Source organism: Pleurodeles waltl, chromosome 12 (genome assembly GCF_031143425.1).
Source record: "Pleurodeles waltl isolate 20211129_DDA chromosome 12, aPleWal1.hap1.20221129, whole genome shotgun sequence".
NCBI classification, from domain to species: Eukaryota; Metazoa; Chordata; class Amphibia; order Caudata; family Salamandridae; genus Pleurodeles; species Pleurodeles waltl.
In genome coordinates, this window is record NC_090451.1 from 505,679,907 (window position 1) to 505,696,440 (window position 16,534).

At 43.3% G+C, this 16,534-nt stretch overlaps 1 protein-coding gene across 2 annotated transcripts in view; it reads right to left on the reverse strand.

Moving 5' to 3' along the window:
* The window catches only part of LOC138267970 (cytochrome P450 2J2-like), a 257,476-nt gene that overhangs the window by 123,503 nt on the left and 117,439 nt on the right, over window positions 1-16,534 (reverse strand). For both annotated transcript variants that reach the window (XM_069217265.1, XM_069217267.1), the window contains exon 5: window positions 5,628-5,801. In XM_069217265.1, coding sequence (XP_069073366.1) covers window positions 5,628-5,801 — 174 coding nt within the window. The remainder of the gene's footprint in view (window positions 1-5,627; window positions 5,802-16,534) is intronic.

Below are 16,534 nucleotides of genomic sequence, written 5' to 3' on the forward strand. Positions count from 1 at the left end.
CATGAACAAATATTTTGTGAAACTAATGTCAATATATCATTTTACCTGGATTCCAAGTAATGTTTTCTATTGTGGTAGTTACAATATGAAACTATGAAAAATATGAAAATGCTTAGTTTAGTGGCCTTGTCTCTGTGTGCTTGGAAAAGATGTAGGCCTCAGTTACATGGCGTGGATCATACTTATATTCATCAGACCATTGGCCAGAGTCTTGTTTTTGCGGGAAAATCCACTGAATTCAAGTTCCCAGTGAAAGCCCCAGTTAACAATGTCATTTGCCTTCACCGTAAAGTCCAGTATTGAGTGATTAAAGAGGAGTATTGCATTGCTGAGGAGTGACCAACATAATCTCCTGTCCCTGTAAGCAGATGACCTGCTGGTATATGTTGGGAACTCCTGGACTTCATGTCTGAGAGCAGTAAATAAAATCCACAAGTGTGTTTTGTGAAGTGGTTTCAAGATAACTGCCAGAAGTGAGTTCTCCTTGAAAGAATAGGACAACGTTCTTCAGATGGAATATCTGCTTTGAATTGAAAAGCAGTTGTTTTGATACTTTGGAGGTCTCAATGATACCTGAACATATAGCACTAAAAGTCAATTTGTTTTATTGGCAACATCATTCCAGGACCCTTATCAGTATGGTAGCTGTAAAGATTCAGGACTATGTTTATTTAGATACCTATTTTATTAAATAGTAAAGTATAACTGATGCTATGTATATGGCTAGATATCCTACCAGGTTCCTACTCAGCCTCCTCTTCCACCTGATCTCCACAATTAACCACATAGTGCATGACACCCCAACATTCTATACAAAAATAACATTCTAGGCTGGGCAGCACCTGATATCATGAAGAGAACAGAACAAAGAGATCCTTACAGCAGCACTTTAGAAAATGATGGTGTCTCATAGACTGTGATCAACCATGAAAAATATGACATATGACGCACCAAATGTGTGAAGCATAGAAAAATGTATAAACGTTTTTGTCAGGCAGTGATAGTGAGTGTGGCAATAATCACATTGCATAAATCCAGATGGGTTTGAGGTTTGCATTTACCTGCTCCAGTTAGCAAATGTCTGAATAAACAGGCATGGGGCAAGCTGGTGGTGTGTTAAAAGAGGGACTATATGGAAAGCATGGATGCTGGCTGATAGAAGTTTGCTACATATTATATGCTTTCACGTACTGCTTGACATATTTACATAATTATTTGGATTATGAATGGAAGTTTATATAAGGTTTATGAAAGAATTATTATACTATTACATTACAGGCACTCAGATGCATGCATACAAAGATATCCTCAACTTAGTATCAGTTGCCGCTTGCTTTGCTCATAAGGAGCATAAGGTGCAGGGCATGGGGGGTGGTGGCGATGGGGGTGGGAGCAGGTCTAAAAATAGAAAAATTAAAATTAAAAACAATGTACCTCGCACCTCGCCATGCTGCTTCTTTCCTATGTCTTGCTGCAAGCACAGGTTCCCAGCCTGCCCATGCCGGCCCTGACGCTGCTGAGAGCAGCATCAGGATTGCTTGGGAGCACCCAGCCAGGGTGCTCCCACGCAGACCGGGAGCCTGTGCAGGCTCTCTACAACCCGGCAACACAGTGCTGGGCTGGAGAGAGCCTACTGCGCATGTGTGTTTGGCCAGCCCAAGATGGGCAGCCAAACATATATGCGCACCGAGGGGAGTGCACAGTGCACTTCCCTCACTGCTCGTCACCCCCATTGCCCGCCCTTTTCACAACGAAGGAATAATAAACCAGGTTTATTATCCCTTCGTTGTGAAAGGTTTTGCAGCTTCTGCTGCTGGCGGTGGGGCAATGCTCTTCCGCCCTAACTGAGGAGCCGCCCCTGCTTAGTATGTTGAAAGGGCTCAGGTTGATTTATGTAACTTGCATTTCTGTACTGAAATGAGTGTCTGAATGCCACAGGTGATACTGGTGCTTTTATTTAGAGGCTCTCGGGTCTCCCACTCCTGAATGGAGAGATTGTGCACCCAGAGATAAGCAGGAACTCTACTACAGGACAATGTAGATTGCAGGCTGCTTAGTTCCTGAAAAATCACTTCATAGAGCCAGAGATCCCTTTCTAATATGGGACTTCAAAGGCCCAGGATCACTCTCATAAAATAGTTCACTGTTGCATTCACTTTTCAAGACAGTCAAAAAATGCTCATTTTTATGCAAATGGAAACATTTGTTTATCACAAAATTGTGGGATTCTTTTAAAACTATCTGTAAGAAATGCCTACCCAGTGGTTACAGTAGACACGTACATAACTCACAAATTACTGAAAAAACAGCCATCACTAACTGCAAATGATGTTGATTTAATGTCCTTTTATCCAGAACCAATGTAATCTGTGATTTGACCTAGTTATTTTAGTTTGTGATTTTTCCGCCAGTAGATGCTGTGCATGAACTCAAATGCAGTGCCATAATAACATACATGCTTCAACCAGTGCCATCTCACACCATGCTCATACCTCTGTCTGAGAAAAGTTTAATTGTACACCTATTGTCAGTCTTTCTGAAAGTTACCTTCTACTCACGTTTCAAACAGGGCACACACAAAAGTCAGAAAGGTGGAAGGGTATAGTCCCAATAGCTCTCTCTGTAAATTTAGAAATGGAGGTGGTCAAATATGGTTTCTTTCAAGAATAGGTCCCTGACAAACCTATTCTCCTCAGTGCGAAATAGGCCTTTCTAGAATAATGTTGGCTGATGGGGGTGGAATACCTATGAACACCATTGAGCTGATTTGGTCAGCTACTAGGCTATCTTAGGTTTTAGCACACATAGCGCTTTGGAAGAATTATTGTGCCACAAGGTGCATAAAGTCATCAGACTGAAGTAAAAGGAGTGGGTATGTAAGAACATTTTACAGATGCTGTCTCACTACCCACTGCAAAATGTCCTTGCCCACTCATCCCTTTTCAGCCCTGAGAACAGAATTCATATGCCCCGGACTTTGTTCCAGAACTAGGGAAGCCAGTACCTTGGCCTATTCTACAGGGCTATTTACGTCTGTCTCTGCTGTGGAAACTGACAGCTGAAAGAGGAAGTATTCGAGAAAGCTGAGGAGACTAGGATCCAGAGGAAGGAACGGACTTCAGAAACCTTTGAGCTAAGTTGACTAAGTGCTGAAAATCTAGCCCTAAAACAAGCTTGCCTTAGCAGGCCATGAGTCAGGACCCCAAATGTAGGCCATTGGTACCACTCAGGGGGATAGTTTCTAACATGATTTGTTTGCAAGGTATGGATGCCTAGAGATGGAAAATATGTGATAGCAAGTTACCACTCTTTGCCTTTTGTCTGATATTATTGGATTGGCAACCATAGCCAAAAAATAATGATTTCATGTTTTTGATAAACAGCACATAAATTCATCAAATGCAGAAAATAAAAACTATATTCCACCAGACTGGTTAAATTCAATATAATTTAAAATAATTATGATTATTAATTGTAATAATAACAATATAATCCTTAAAATAATAACAATAAAACTTCATTATATTCCTCATATATTGATATAGATTATATGCATAATTTTCATGGTTTCACTGTTCACCTATTTCATGCGCTTTCATTATGTCGGATACTGTGGGGGTCATCACGAGTTCAGCAGACGGCTTCTACCGTCCGCCGAACTTCGGCCGGGGAGGTTGCCGCCACACAGGCTACCTCCCCGCTGGCCCCATTAAGAGTTTCCCGCTAGGCTGGCAGTCAAAACTCTCGGTTTACGACTGCCAGCCTAGCAGGAAACAGGCTACAATACTGTCACCAGCTCATAATCGAGCCAGCGGCAATGCTATAGCCCGCAAGGAGCACCAGCACTCTCGCAATGTTTGCTGTCATATAAATGTTACTTGGTGTACTTAATATATTCATATTTACTATTATAATTATGAGCAATTTATATCATCACATTTACTGTAATTGTAATAATAAAATTTCACAATAATAAAAATTATGAAAAAAATCCATTTATATCAAGGTATCTTTGGGGTGGAGTGGTAACTCACAAAAGGCAAAGAGGTATGTCTTGCTATCACATACTTTCCATCTCTAGGGATCCATAACTTGCCTATAAATCATATTAGAACCCATCCCACCAAGTGGTACTGATAACATGGTTGGCTCAAGGCCTAGAGGCAGTCTGCAGAGTTAGAGAAGTTCTCTTTTGCAGAATGTTTCCATGTTGACCTGGCAAGAACACAAGAGACCTGTCTCGTTGTGGGGTATTTAGCAATTCACTTTGCTAAAAGAGCTGAGCACCATAAACCTCCCCTAGAAGTCACTCTGTAGTTTGAAACAAACTTGAAAACGTTTTGGAACTTTTCTATAGGATGTCCACCAGCTGAAATGTTTGCTTCAAATTAAGATAAGCAACTGTTGACCAGCCCATCTGACACATGTGAATCCTCTCTTTGGCTACCTTTTTCTCTGGCAAAAAATAGGCTCAATATACCATTGGCCCCTGGTTAATGTCTCAGAAAGAAGATCTATGATTTGTTTCATCATGCTTCACTGCTTTTGATTTGTACTATTTTCATGAATTTACTTTTTGGTGTAACTGTTGATCCCTTGATCCTACTTTTATTATGTTTGAAATATCATCCTTAAAAAAACCTTGCCTTTTAACTACACATAGGCTTTTCAACCTTAATTGCGCTCTATCTGTGCTGTTACACATGACACCTCACATATTATATCTATGTTCTTTCATTGTGCTCTTGCTCAGCTAAAAGGAGAAGCAAGGAATCAGAAAACTTGTTTGTTTCTATAGAATGGACCGTTGGAGAATAGCTAAATAGGCCAGTTTCGACATTAATCACGGGCAGTGGCAAAGCACACCAAATCTCAGTTGTAGTTTAAGGGGAAGGATAGGTGCCTTGAGATAGATTTCCTGATACCTTTGGTGCACTTGGTCACTCTTAGCAGACAGGCGTGGTGGTATAACCACACTGGTGAAGCCCGTGGGTACAGTCCCCAGCATAGGGTCTCCAATATCACAAGTGAAAGGTGCAGCTAAAGGACAGAAGGCTGGTGGCAAGTGAAGGGGGGAATGGAATAGTTTAGCCTTGAATATGGAGACCAGGAAGTAATACCAGGGAGCCTAGACCAGCTTCTCAAAATGCTATTATTTTAGAGGGAGCCTCTCTATTACATGCTCTCTTGGCTAGTCCTGGCTAATTCTCGATGAGGGCTAAGATGAGGCTGCTGTGTAATCAGTAGGCCAATTAAACAAGGTATGGCCTCAAGCATAGATAGCCATGGTGCAATGAGTGGAAGTGACCTGGAGTAGCTAAAGACCCTGACACAGTGAAGAGAAACTGTCAAGTACTAGCCACTACCCGCAGAAGGAAGGGCCTTAAGTTCCTATGTGTTTCCTATATGTGAAGCCAAAATAACCGGAGGAGTGCTAAGTATAAAGAACAACAAAAACACACATCCAACCCAAACTGACCTGACATGTTTTTTGATGCATGAGACTCATTTATGTATGCCTGATCAACAGCATAGTCTGAAGAAGAGTAGGATTTCACCTACTAAATACACACATGGGAGTTAGGATACCTAAATGAGAATTGGAAATGCAATAAATAACAATGTACCTTCTCCATTTCCTCCAAGTAGCAGTCTATGTAGTCCCTGGGCTCTCCGGGGACAAGTGTCTTCTTATGCTCTTCCTGGGCACTCTTCAAGAATGCATTGACTATCTCAGCGTTTTTCAAAATCGTTTGATGAGGTAAAGGAAGTCTTCGTACCAAAGGGACTGCATTGTAGATCTAGAAGAGATGGGACAGAAATGAGACATCTCGCAACAAATGCTGATCCTGGAAGTTCTGCAGAATGGCTTTTACTATGAATCCTCCACTACACTGTTTCAGGCAATGGGGAACAAGAGGAGTATGGCATATGAAGATCTGTGGTGACCTGTATGCTGGTGCTGTAAATCAGGGTCTTTATATATAAACCAAAGTCTATATATTCAATCAGTATGTAAGTAGTTTGATTACTTTGTTGGGCTTAATGAGCAATGCTATTTGACATTACCAGTGATTCAAGAGGTATGACAAAGGAGAGGCACTCCAAAAGGGATGTGGCATACAAAGTGCATTTGAAATCCCCTCAAAGAGACATGGTCTATGTAATTAAGGGTGTGGCCTAAGACATGTGAAATGTAATCCTGTGGTTGAAACATACATAGATAGAATCCTACTAGGGAACCTACTAGAATAACCAAATAAGAAGGCAACAGAATATTTGACATTTGACATAGCACCATTATCCTGGGCCATAAGCAATACAATTTTGCCAAGGTAAAGTTAAAAGTATGTGGCGTCTTGACTGCTTGCTATTGCTACCCTTGGGGGGTCATGTGTACAAAGGGGGATAACTTGGATATTCAAATGAAATGAAATAGTATTTTAGGGTGAGGGATACCAATGGTAAATGACTACATCTAAGGTTTTATTTTGTTCATGGATGACAACTGCTATGTTGCATTTCAGCTCCAACAGTCAGACTGCTTTAGAAAGTAAAGGCTTTGCTTTGACGGGGGTCAGTCCTGGTATGTCATGGTCCATTTAAAGAGCTGGACATGAGCCTGACTCAGAAAACCATGGGAGACCATTGAATTAATTTTAGGATAATTGGGTGTGTTTATGGGATTGCACTTTTAAATTTCATTGTGGCTGCTTTGTGTGGGCCAAAATAGAGGACACTCTTTTAGTCCACTAGAAAGATAACAATAGCTTTGAGAAGTAATGTTGGAGGGTTTATAGTTAAGAACATTTAGACAAGAATTATAATAGTGATTTCTTTTTAGATGGTATTTCCTGCCTAAGTGCTGTAAATAAAAGGTGTTGCACAACCAAAGTTAACATCACTCAATCCATCGACTTCAGAATGAATGAAAACCTATGTTTGTTCTGCCAGGATTGAAATTAGTGAGATGGAGGTGACAGATTTTGCCGATTAGATAACTCAACTAGCTATCTTGATAGCAAAATGTTTTGTGAACTGGTCAACTTTCCTCTTTTCAGATAGATAGACATCAAACTGAACTCCTCAGTGATCGGAAGATATTGACAGGTGACACTATGGTACCCATGTTGTACTACATAAGGTAGGCAGTACATTTAGTTGAAGGTTATATAGAAGGCATATCTCGGTTTTGTTTTTCTCTGAAAACATGGCTACTATAAAACATATACGCCTAAATGGCATGGATGATGGTCTGGGGGAGGAGGTAGGGACCTTGGGCCAGATGTAGGAAAATCCTGCATTGCAACTCGCAATTTGCGAGTCGCAATGCAGGATGCAGGATGGTGTCCCTGAAACCATCTGCAAGCCGCAAGGGGGTTGCAAAGGCCCACCTCATTAATATTAATGAGGTGGGTCGCAATTTGCGACCCCCTTGCGACTTACAGCACTCACAGGGATGGTGACCTGCTGGAGACAGCAGACCACTATGTCTGTGACTGCTTTTAAATAAAGCTGTTTATTTTTTTGTAATGTAGCCCGTTTTCTTTAAAGGAAAACGAGATGCATTACAAAATGAAAAAATGAAACGTGTCAGTTTCATTTTTTCAGAGCAGGCAGTGGTCAATAGGACCACTGCCTGCTCTGAAAAAATGTTTTCAAGGCCATTCACAAAGGAGAAAAGGTCCCATAGGGACCCCTTCCCTTTTGAGAATGGGTTACCATCAGTGTGACACTGGTGGTAACTACGATTGCTTTGCGACCGCGTTCGCAGTCACAAAGCAATCCTGCATCGTGCTGCGACTCGCAAATAGGAAGGGGAACACCCCTTCCTATTTGCGACTCGCAGTCCCGTTTTGCGAGTCGGTAACCAGGTTACCGACTCGCAAAATGGGAATAGGGTGTTGCGATGTGGGTTTTGCACATCGCAAACAGCGATTTTCACTGTTTGCAATGCGTAAATCCCTTGTTACATCTGGCCCCTTTTCACACAGCTCTAATCTTTCATCCCTGTGCACTTTACTGGAGATTGAAATGTTTGATGGCCTTGGTTAATGATTCCGTGTAAAGAGGAGTACTGCAGTTGCATAGTACTGGGTAAAAGTAAAATCGCATGTAAATGTACTATTACCGTGCAGGAAATCTACACCAGTATCATGCAGGTACAAGTAAATACATGTAATGGAGGATTACCTTGTGGAACCAATTTTTCCGATAGTAAAAAACATGGAATTCCAAATTCTGTGGGGTTTTAATGCACACATTTTCCACCTGCACTCAGATGATTGTAAATGGTTGTGGCGACTTGTAGGACTTGTGGGTGTGATGAGGGGTGAAGGAAAGTGAGGTGGGAGTAGTATGCTTCCCCCGTCAAACAAAAATGGGAAATCATTCTTGTCTGCTGGTGCAGCCGACGCCTCCTGCAATTTTTTGGCCGGATTTTCTGCCTGAAAAAATGGGCGTGCATTTCCCACATCTTGAAAAAACGGGTCTCGAAAAACCAGGCAGCTTGCTTTCAGGCAGAACGGAATTCCATGAGGTAATTTGAGCTCTACATGACTCCTAATCTGATCAACCTATGCCAGTAAGATTAAGGTGGCTAGCTCAGCTTTGTCACTTTTCTCAACAGGGTCATACTCTCTTAAATTCAGTGTGACTGATTCTGTGCACACTCAGAGTTTCAAGCCAGAGTAACAGACCAAAGGCAATATTTACTAAGAGGCAGTGATGCTGCTTTGCATAACATTGCATCGTAAAACCTTGTGTTGCTTTATGCTGTTTTCTTGCCTCTTGGATGCACCATATTCACTATATGACACAGTGATGCAAGAACGACGCCGAAACAACGCAAAGCCCTTCATGTAGTACAACGTGCCATAACCAACCAACCCCTTCTTGCAAGTCAAAAGCAGAGCTGCTTGACTTAAGCAACTTCGTTGCACTTCAGCTAAAAAAACACAGTTTCAGGATTCGTTCTACGACTTTCAACATGGCCAACAACGATAATACTGCCTGTCAGGAGGGTCCTACCAATGATGGAGGCGCTGTCCTGAAGGGTGGCAGAAAAAGGAAATTCAAGTTTACAAAAGAAGAAACCCAGATTTTGATTTAAGCGGTGACAAAAGCAAGCAATAATCTCTTTGTCAACTCCAAAATACCTTTATCTAAGAAGAATGCTTTATGAGCAAGCAATTGGGTCAAAATTAAAGCTGCAGCACCAACACGACCGACTGTAGTGAAATGCAAGAAATGGTGTCATGATTATAAGCAGGACTAAGGAGGAACCGGGAAGGAAACTGAAGGCTGCAATCGCCACAGGAGGAGGACCAAAAGTCCAGGAGAACTTGACTTCAATGGAGTAACTAGTGATATCACTCATTTTAACTGAATTGGTTGCCGGAGTCGAGGTTCTCGACACTGCTGAGCTGGATCCATTACCAACTACTCAGGGAAAGTGTCAAACCAGGCCATTGTCATGCAGTGGCGAAACAAAACTTGAGGGGGTCCCCTGCACAGTACATGGAGCCCTCTCCTCCGGACTCACGCAGGAGCTCCCAGGCCAGAGTAGTGTGCTGAGGCCGCCCCCTTCCCCCCACGGTGGCTTTTGATACACCACTGTCGTCATGCACAATCATGTTATTTCGTTATACAGGAACTTGAATATTTGCCTGCCACACTAATGTTTGAGGCTTTAAATACTTACATTGCCTAGACTTCATTTGTTTAACTCTACCTTTTTATATTTCTAGCCTAAGTGTTTATTCAATTTACTGTGTTGCATATTTACAAACGTTAGTTGCTGTGCTCCTTTCCATGTAACCCCGCCTTATCTGCTAAGGTATGGCCCTGCTCTGCTCTCTCCTGTGCTAACACACATTTTGGTGCCACACACCGATGGAGTCGAACTTGCATTATAGTGCAGCTCTTTTTGGGTTCTGGAAAGCATAGTATCAGTGCACAATGTTGTCCCTTCCTGTAGTAAAACTATGTTTTAAGGCGCGTCTCTCTTTCTATTTGTGCTGTACAACGGCAAACAGTCTTTACCACACAACATTTACCATACAAGTACCATGCAGGTAAGTACTTGTACCTTTTTCACACAGGTAAGTATTTTTAATAACATTTATTATGTTAAAAAAGTATTTAGGTGCAGTTATTGGTAAAGGGAGGTAAGGTTAATTTCACAGCTGAGGGGTGGTTTAATGGTAAAGGGAGGGAAGGGTAATTTTAGCATTAACTGTTGAGTAATGTAAATGGTAAGAGGAGGTAAGGGTCATTTTAGAGTTTAGGGTTGGCTAGTGGTAAAGGGAAGTAAGGGTAATTTTAGAATTGGGTTGGGTATAGGTAAAGGGAGGCAAGTGTAGTTTTAGGGTTTAGTGGCAGATAGTGATAAAGGGAGGTAAAGGTAGTTATAGGGTTGGGGGTAGATGTAAAGTGAGGTAAGGGTAATTTTAAGGTTTGGGTGGGCAGATGTAAAGGGAGATAAGGGAGGCAACAATAATTATAGCATTTATTGATGGGTAACGGTAAAGGAAAATGGGCTAAGTGTAATTTTAAGGTTTAGGAATAACAAAGGGTAAAGGGAAGTGTAACAAAGTGACCGGGCCACCTGAGGAGGTAACCTGTAGTCGGGGGAACACTGTATTGATTACCTGCGTCCATGGGGATAGTAAAACGTACCTGGTAGCTAAAGTCAATGTCCAATGGAGACCCCAACCTGAAACCCTAAAAGTGGGAGCTTTTCCACACATGGTAGAAGAAATGATTATTCAAAGAGATTATCCCGATTTCCCCAGTTTGTTGACTTCTTCTGAAAACCATGCATTGGAATACCAATGGTGGAGGGAGGCAACTTTTTGCAATGAAAACTATAGAAGGTGGTAAGTCCTGTAAAAAGCTCACACACAGAAAGAGACGGACATTGAAGAGACAATACGTCTTGGCAGGAGACGTTCAACCTTCTCTTTCTTCTTCTTCCACAGCCGACCCATACGGGAATGCGGCCAGTTTTAGAGCTGCCCACAGGGAAGATCCAAACCTTACCTAAACTTGAGGACAGGCAGTCTCGGACTATACTAGCCAGGTAGGCCTGTACTTTTATGTCTCCAAAGGATTGTCATACTGTAGAGTACAAACAGGTGACACAATAGTAAACCAGTTGTTAGTACCTTTTCCTCATAGACACCAAGTCTTGCGCTTGGCCCACAGCCAAGCAACTGGACAAAACTGAAGAGTATTTATTACGAAGACTCTATTGGCATGGTTTTTTTTCTGATCTCAGGATGTTTTGTACTGCATGTGAACGATGCCAGGTCACCAACCCTCAGTGTCTGGCAAATGCAACTCTGCACCCATTGCCCATCATTGACATACCATTTTCCCAGATCGGTATGGATCTGGTTCGTCCTCTGGTATCATTAGCCAGGGGTTATCAGTATATTTTGCTCCTAGTAGCTTACGCAACTTGGTACCCAAAGGCTATTCCCTTATCGAGCATGACCACAACCACAGTAGCAAATAGTATGATTACGTTTGTTTTCACGAGTAAGTTTCCCCAAGGAATTACAGACCAAGGGACTCCTTTTATGTCCAAACTCATGGCTCATGTCCACAAAATTATGGGTATTACACAAATAAGGACCTCTGTTTATCATCCCCAAGCTGACGATCTGGTGGAATGATATAACCATTAAAAAAACTGATTTCCGAGACAGGAAGGGACTGGGACAAAAAGCTCCCTCTAGTGCTACACACCATCAGCACCCATACTCAATCGTCTAGAGGTTAAACAGAAAGCCATGTATGACAATAAAAGTGATGTCAGAACCTTGTGTGTAGGAGAGAAAGTCTTAGTCATTCTCCCCTCATCAGACAATAAGCTACTGGCTCAGTGCCAAGTACAGAGCAGTACAGAGTACAAAGTAGTCTACCAGATCACCCCGGTAACTTATAAGTTAGCAATACCAAATAAAACCTGAGGTGAACAGATCTGTCCTATCAATCTACTTATGAATGAGAATCCAATAATGGGACCTGTTGGAGAGGCTCTTCAGCCTTGTTTGTAACAAACTCCCACCTCCTTGACATTTAAATCTCCAGGAACAAATGGCAGCCAGATGGAGGTCAGGCTAGGGGATACCCTGGAAGGAAAACAAAAGGAACATTTACAAACCCTTGTTGGACACTTCACTGATGTGTTTTCAGTAAAACTAGGACATACCACACTTATGAATCACAATATTGTGACTGAGGGTAATCAAGTAGTGAGACAGAGACCCTATAGGATTCTGGTAGCACGTAGGACTGTTGTGAAGGCAGAAGTGAGAGACATGCTCCAAGAAGGAATCATCATACCCTCTAATAGTGCCTAGTGTTCTCCGATGGTTCTGCTGCCTAAACCCGATGGGACTATTCGGTTTTGTATTGATTTCTGCCAGCTAAATATGAGGTCCAAATGTGACACATATCTCATGCCAAGGGTGAACGAGTTAATTGAATACCTGGGCTCTCCAACTTATATCTCCACCCTTGATCTTACAAAAGGCTATTGGCAGATTCCTCTTAAAGATAAAGCCAGAGAAAAGACAGCTATCTCTACCCCCACCAGGCTTTACCACTTTAAGGTACTACCCTATGGGCTGCCACCTTTCAGCAGCTCATGGATATTATTCTAAAACCACATAGGAGTTATACTGTGGTTTATCTAGACTATTTTGTGATATACAGCCCCAACTGGAAACAACATCTTGAATACTTGAGAGCAGTGTTTCAGGCACTAAGGGAAGAGGGACTTACTACAATCCCAGAGAAATGAGTTTTGGCTACTTCTTCCATTCGATATTTGGGACACCATATAGAAAAAGAACTGGTTCGCCCCTAAGGGGGCAAAGTACAGGCTATACGTGACTTAGCCCGCTCACTAGGAGAAAAGGGAGTCTGCAGTTTCTTTGGCTTAGTGGGACACTACCTCAAGTTTATGCCTTGTTTGGCTGAAAAAGCCGCCCCCTTACCTGATTTGTTGCTCATATCCCGCCCTACCAAAATTCTGACCTGGACTCCAGACAAGAAAAGAGTTTTGAGGGCCTCCAAACTGCCCTATGATCTGACCCCGTTCTCCTCTGTGCTGACTTTGGTTTGCCCTTTGTGCTTCAAACTGATGCTTCTAACAGGGTGCTTGGGCATGTTCTCTCACAACCTGATGCTGATAGCGGTCTGCGCCATGTTGTTTTCATTAGTAGGAAGCTTCTTCCTTGTGAGCTCCAATACCATACTATTGAAAAGTAATGTTTGGTTATCAAGTGGGTATTGAAGGTGCTCCAGTATTACCTGGGTGGGAAGGTTGTTTTTGTTATTCAAAGATCGTGTCCCTCTGGTCTGGTGGACCCGACATAAACACACAAATGCTAAGGTCCTCCGTTGGTTTTTAGCCTTACAAACATTTTCATTTCAGGGTTGTCACCTTCCTGGACGTCTGCACGGCACTATGAATTTTCTTTTTAGATCCCTTGGGTCATCATGGCCCGATCGGCCATGCCTGGATGGGAGGTACTGTAACAATGTGATTAGACCGCCTGAGGAGGTAACCTGTAGTTGGGACTCTGGAGGTACTGTGGTGCATGAATCCAGTGTACTAGTGGCCGACATATTGGCAATCAATCCAGATAAAAATGTACTCTGATGTAGCTCATGTAAGCAGTGACCATGAGCTGGAGGCAAGCGGAGTACGGAGGCGAAGGAAACCAAACGGAGGTAGGAGCATTCAGTAAAAAGGGGCTGATGCGCCCAAAGGACCACTGCTAGACAGGACAACCCAGTCTGGACATGAGGCAAAAAGAGGAACCCCAAGGGAGCATGAGACAGCGGAAAGAGCAACAAGGCCAGGAAGATGCCAACAAGACTCGAGAATTGTAATCGGGGAGAGGTGTGCTGGACAAGGCTGCCACAGCGCCAGGCCAGGGCCGTTCCCTCAGGCAAGTACCAGTGGAGGGAACAGGGCAGGCAACATGGTGGGGAGCCATACGGGGGGTTGGTATGGAAGGGGTGGCCATGATGGGCTGCTAACAAGGTGAAGGCAAACCTTTAGAGACTGGGATATCTTTCTTCATTGGATTGCTTTTGGTTCTGGCATTTAGGTGGTCATTCCGACCCTGGCAGTTTCAAACTGCCAGGGCCGGGGACCACGGAAGCACCGCCAACAGGCTGGCGGTGTTTCCAGGGCCATTCTGACCACAGCGGTAAAGCCGCGGTCAGAAAAGGGGAACCGGCGGTTTCCCGACGGTTTTCCCCTGGCCCAGGGAATCCTCCATGGCGGCGCTGCTTGCAGCGCCGCCATGGGGATTTCCGACCCCCTTCCCGCCAGCCTGTTCCTGGCGGTTTTTACCGCCAGGAACAGGATGGCGGGAACCGGTGTCGTGGGGCCCCCTAACAGGGCCCCACAAAGATTTTCACTGTCTGCTTAGCAGACAGTGAAAATCGCGACGGGTGCCACTGCACCCGTCGCACCCCTGCAACTCCGCCGGCTCCATTCGGAGCCGACTTCATTGTTGCAGGGGCTTTCCCGCTGGGCCGGCGGGCGCTCTTTTGGAGGGCGCCCGCCGGCCCAGCGGGAAAGTTGGAATGGCCGCCGCGGTCATTCAGCGGCCAGATATTGGCGGGCGGCAATATCAGAATGAGGGCCTTAGTCTTGTCACATATTTCAGTTCTTCTCTTTCTTTTCTCCCCTCCTATTTTTATATCACACTATTCACCCCACAGGCAATTTCCAACAACCAAACTGTAGTACACTGGGAGATTACCTACGTATGCTTGTGTAAGGGACCACAAGATTGAATCACTTGTGGTGCACAATTAAGGGTTGAAACCAACAAGAGAGAGCCTGAATACTAAGGCCCATATTTATACTTTTTTAGAGCTGTATTTGCATCATTTTGTGACGCAAAAGCGGCGCAAACTTGCAAAATACCATTGTGCTAAAAAAGTATAAATATGGGCCTAAGTCCTATGTCTTTTTACCCTCTAGGGTACAGCCAGCCACATTAATCCAAGGGAGAACCCTGGCAAATAAGAGAAGACAGACAGAAGAGATCCTGGCAGGTAATTGTTAGACCATATCAGAACCATACCAAACGTTGTCTAAATACGGCTCTACTTGCAAACACTGTGTTGTTAAGTCCCTTCATTTTTCCTGTCACAGAAAGTCAGGGTAATTTTAGGATTGGGGGTAGAGGTAATGGGAGGTAAGGGTAATTTCAGAGTTTAAGAGTGGGTAGTGGTAAAGAGAGGTTAGGTGTAAATATACTTACCATGTGTTGTAAAGGTATGCATGCTAGGCATCTGTGTGGTAAAGGCTGCATAGAAAAAACATGCATGGAAATTGCAAGTGTTGTAATGTCATACATTTGTACAATGCAGAACACATACAAAGTGGGAACAGCGATGCGAAATGAAATCATTTCTCATTCTTACACCTGCCTCAAGGAGGAGCAGGATTTTGTGCAAAATCCCTGTCGACAAATCTTTGCAGATCGGATTTGCATCTATATCCATGAGTGATTGCATGGAAAAGCACAGGCACCAACCCAGACTTTGTCTCATCCAGCACCTGCCCAGTGTGTCACAGAAGATCAAGAAGGCTTAGAAGTTCACTTTGAACACAATGTGTACAGAGTTCAGCTGCCGCTGACAGATGAGGTTCAAATGAAGATGGAGACATTGACGAGCACTCTAGAAAAAGTCCAAAGGAGTCTGAGCCCCAACAGAGGCTTGAATGAGGCTGTCACATCTGTTGCTTACATTGTAGGACTCATGAGGGAGAAGATTAAAAAAAAAACAGCCTTCTCTCACTGGTACTAGTGATGTTGCAAAGCTTCTGCAGCTCAACAATTCCTTTCTCCAATCTTTCAACCATAAAATGGAGGCCAAAATTGAGTCCTTCAATTCCACTATGCACGCCCTGTATAGCAACGTTGTTGCTGTAACCAAATTAGCAGATCATTGCCAGGGATTTCATATACCTTTAAGAATGCTCACTAATATCGTATATACTTTTCAGCCTCCATTTTCCTCCTCTGGTGATTCTGCATGGGGCACATATCCTCCTATGACAACTTCTCAACCTCAACATGAGGAGCATGCAGAATCATCAGAGGAGGAAGATGTAGGAATCGTTAGTATGCATGGTAAGCCTGGAAAATAAACATTAGTGAGTTGTTTCAGACCAGTTCTTTCCTTGGTCCTATTATTGTCATCATGCCATCTTATCGCATTTCATCTTCAGTCCAGTATTGGCATTATGATCTATATCGATGTATAGCCGCTGGAGAACTTCCTTCTTAGATAATGGTAAGTTGTACCATTATGGTAATGTTATTTTAGTACCATTATGGTAATGTTATTTTATTACAACACTTATGTTTCTATTGTAAAAATCTATGGGGGTCATTCTGACCCCGGCGGTCTTAGACCGCCGGGGCCAGGGTCGGCGGGAGCACCGCCGACAGGCCGGCGGTGCCCCGCAGGGCATTCTGACCGCGGC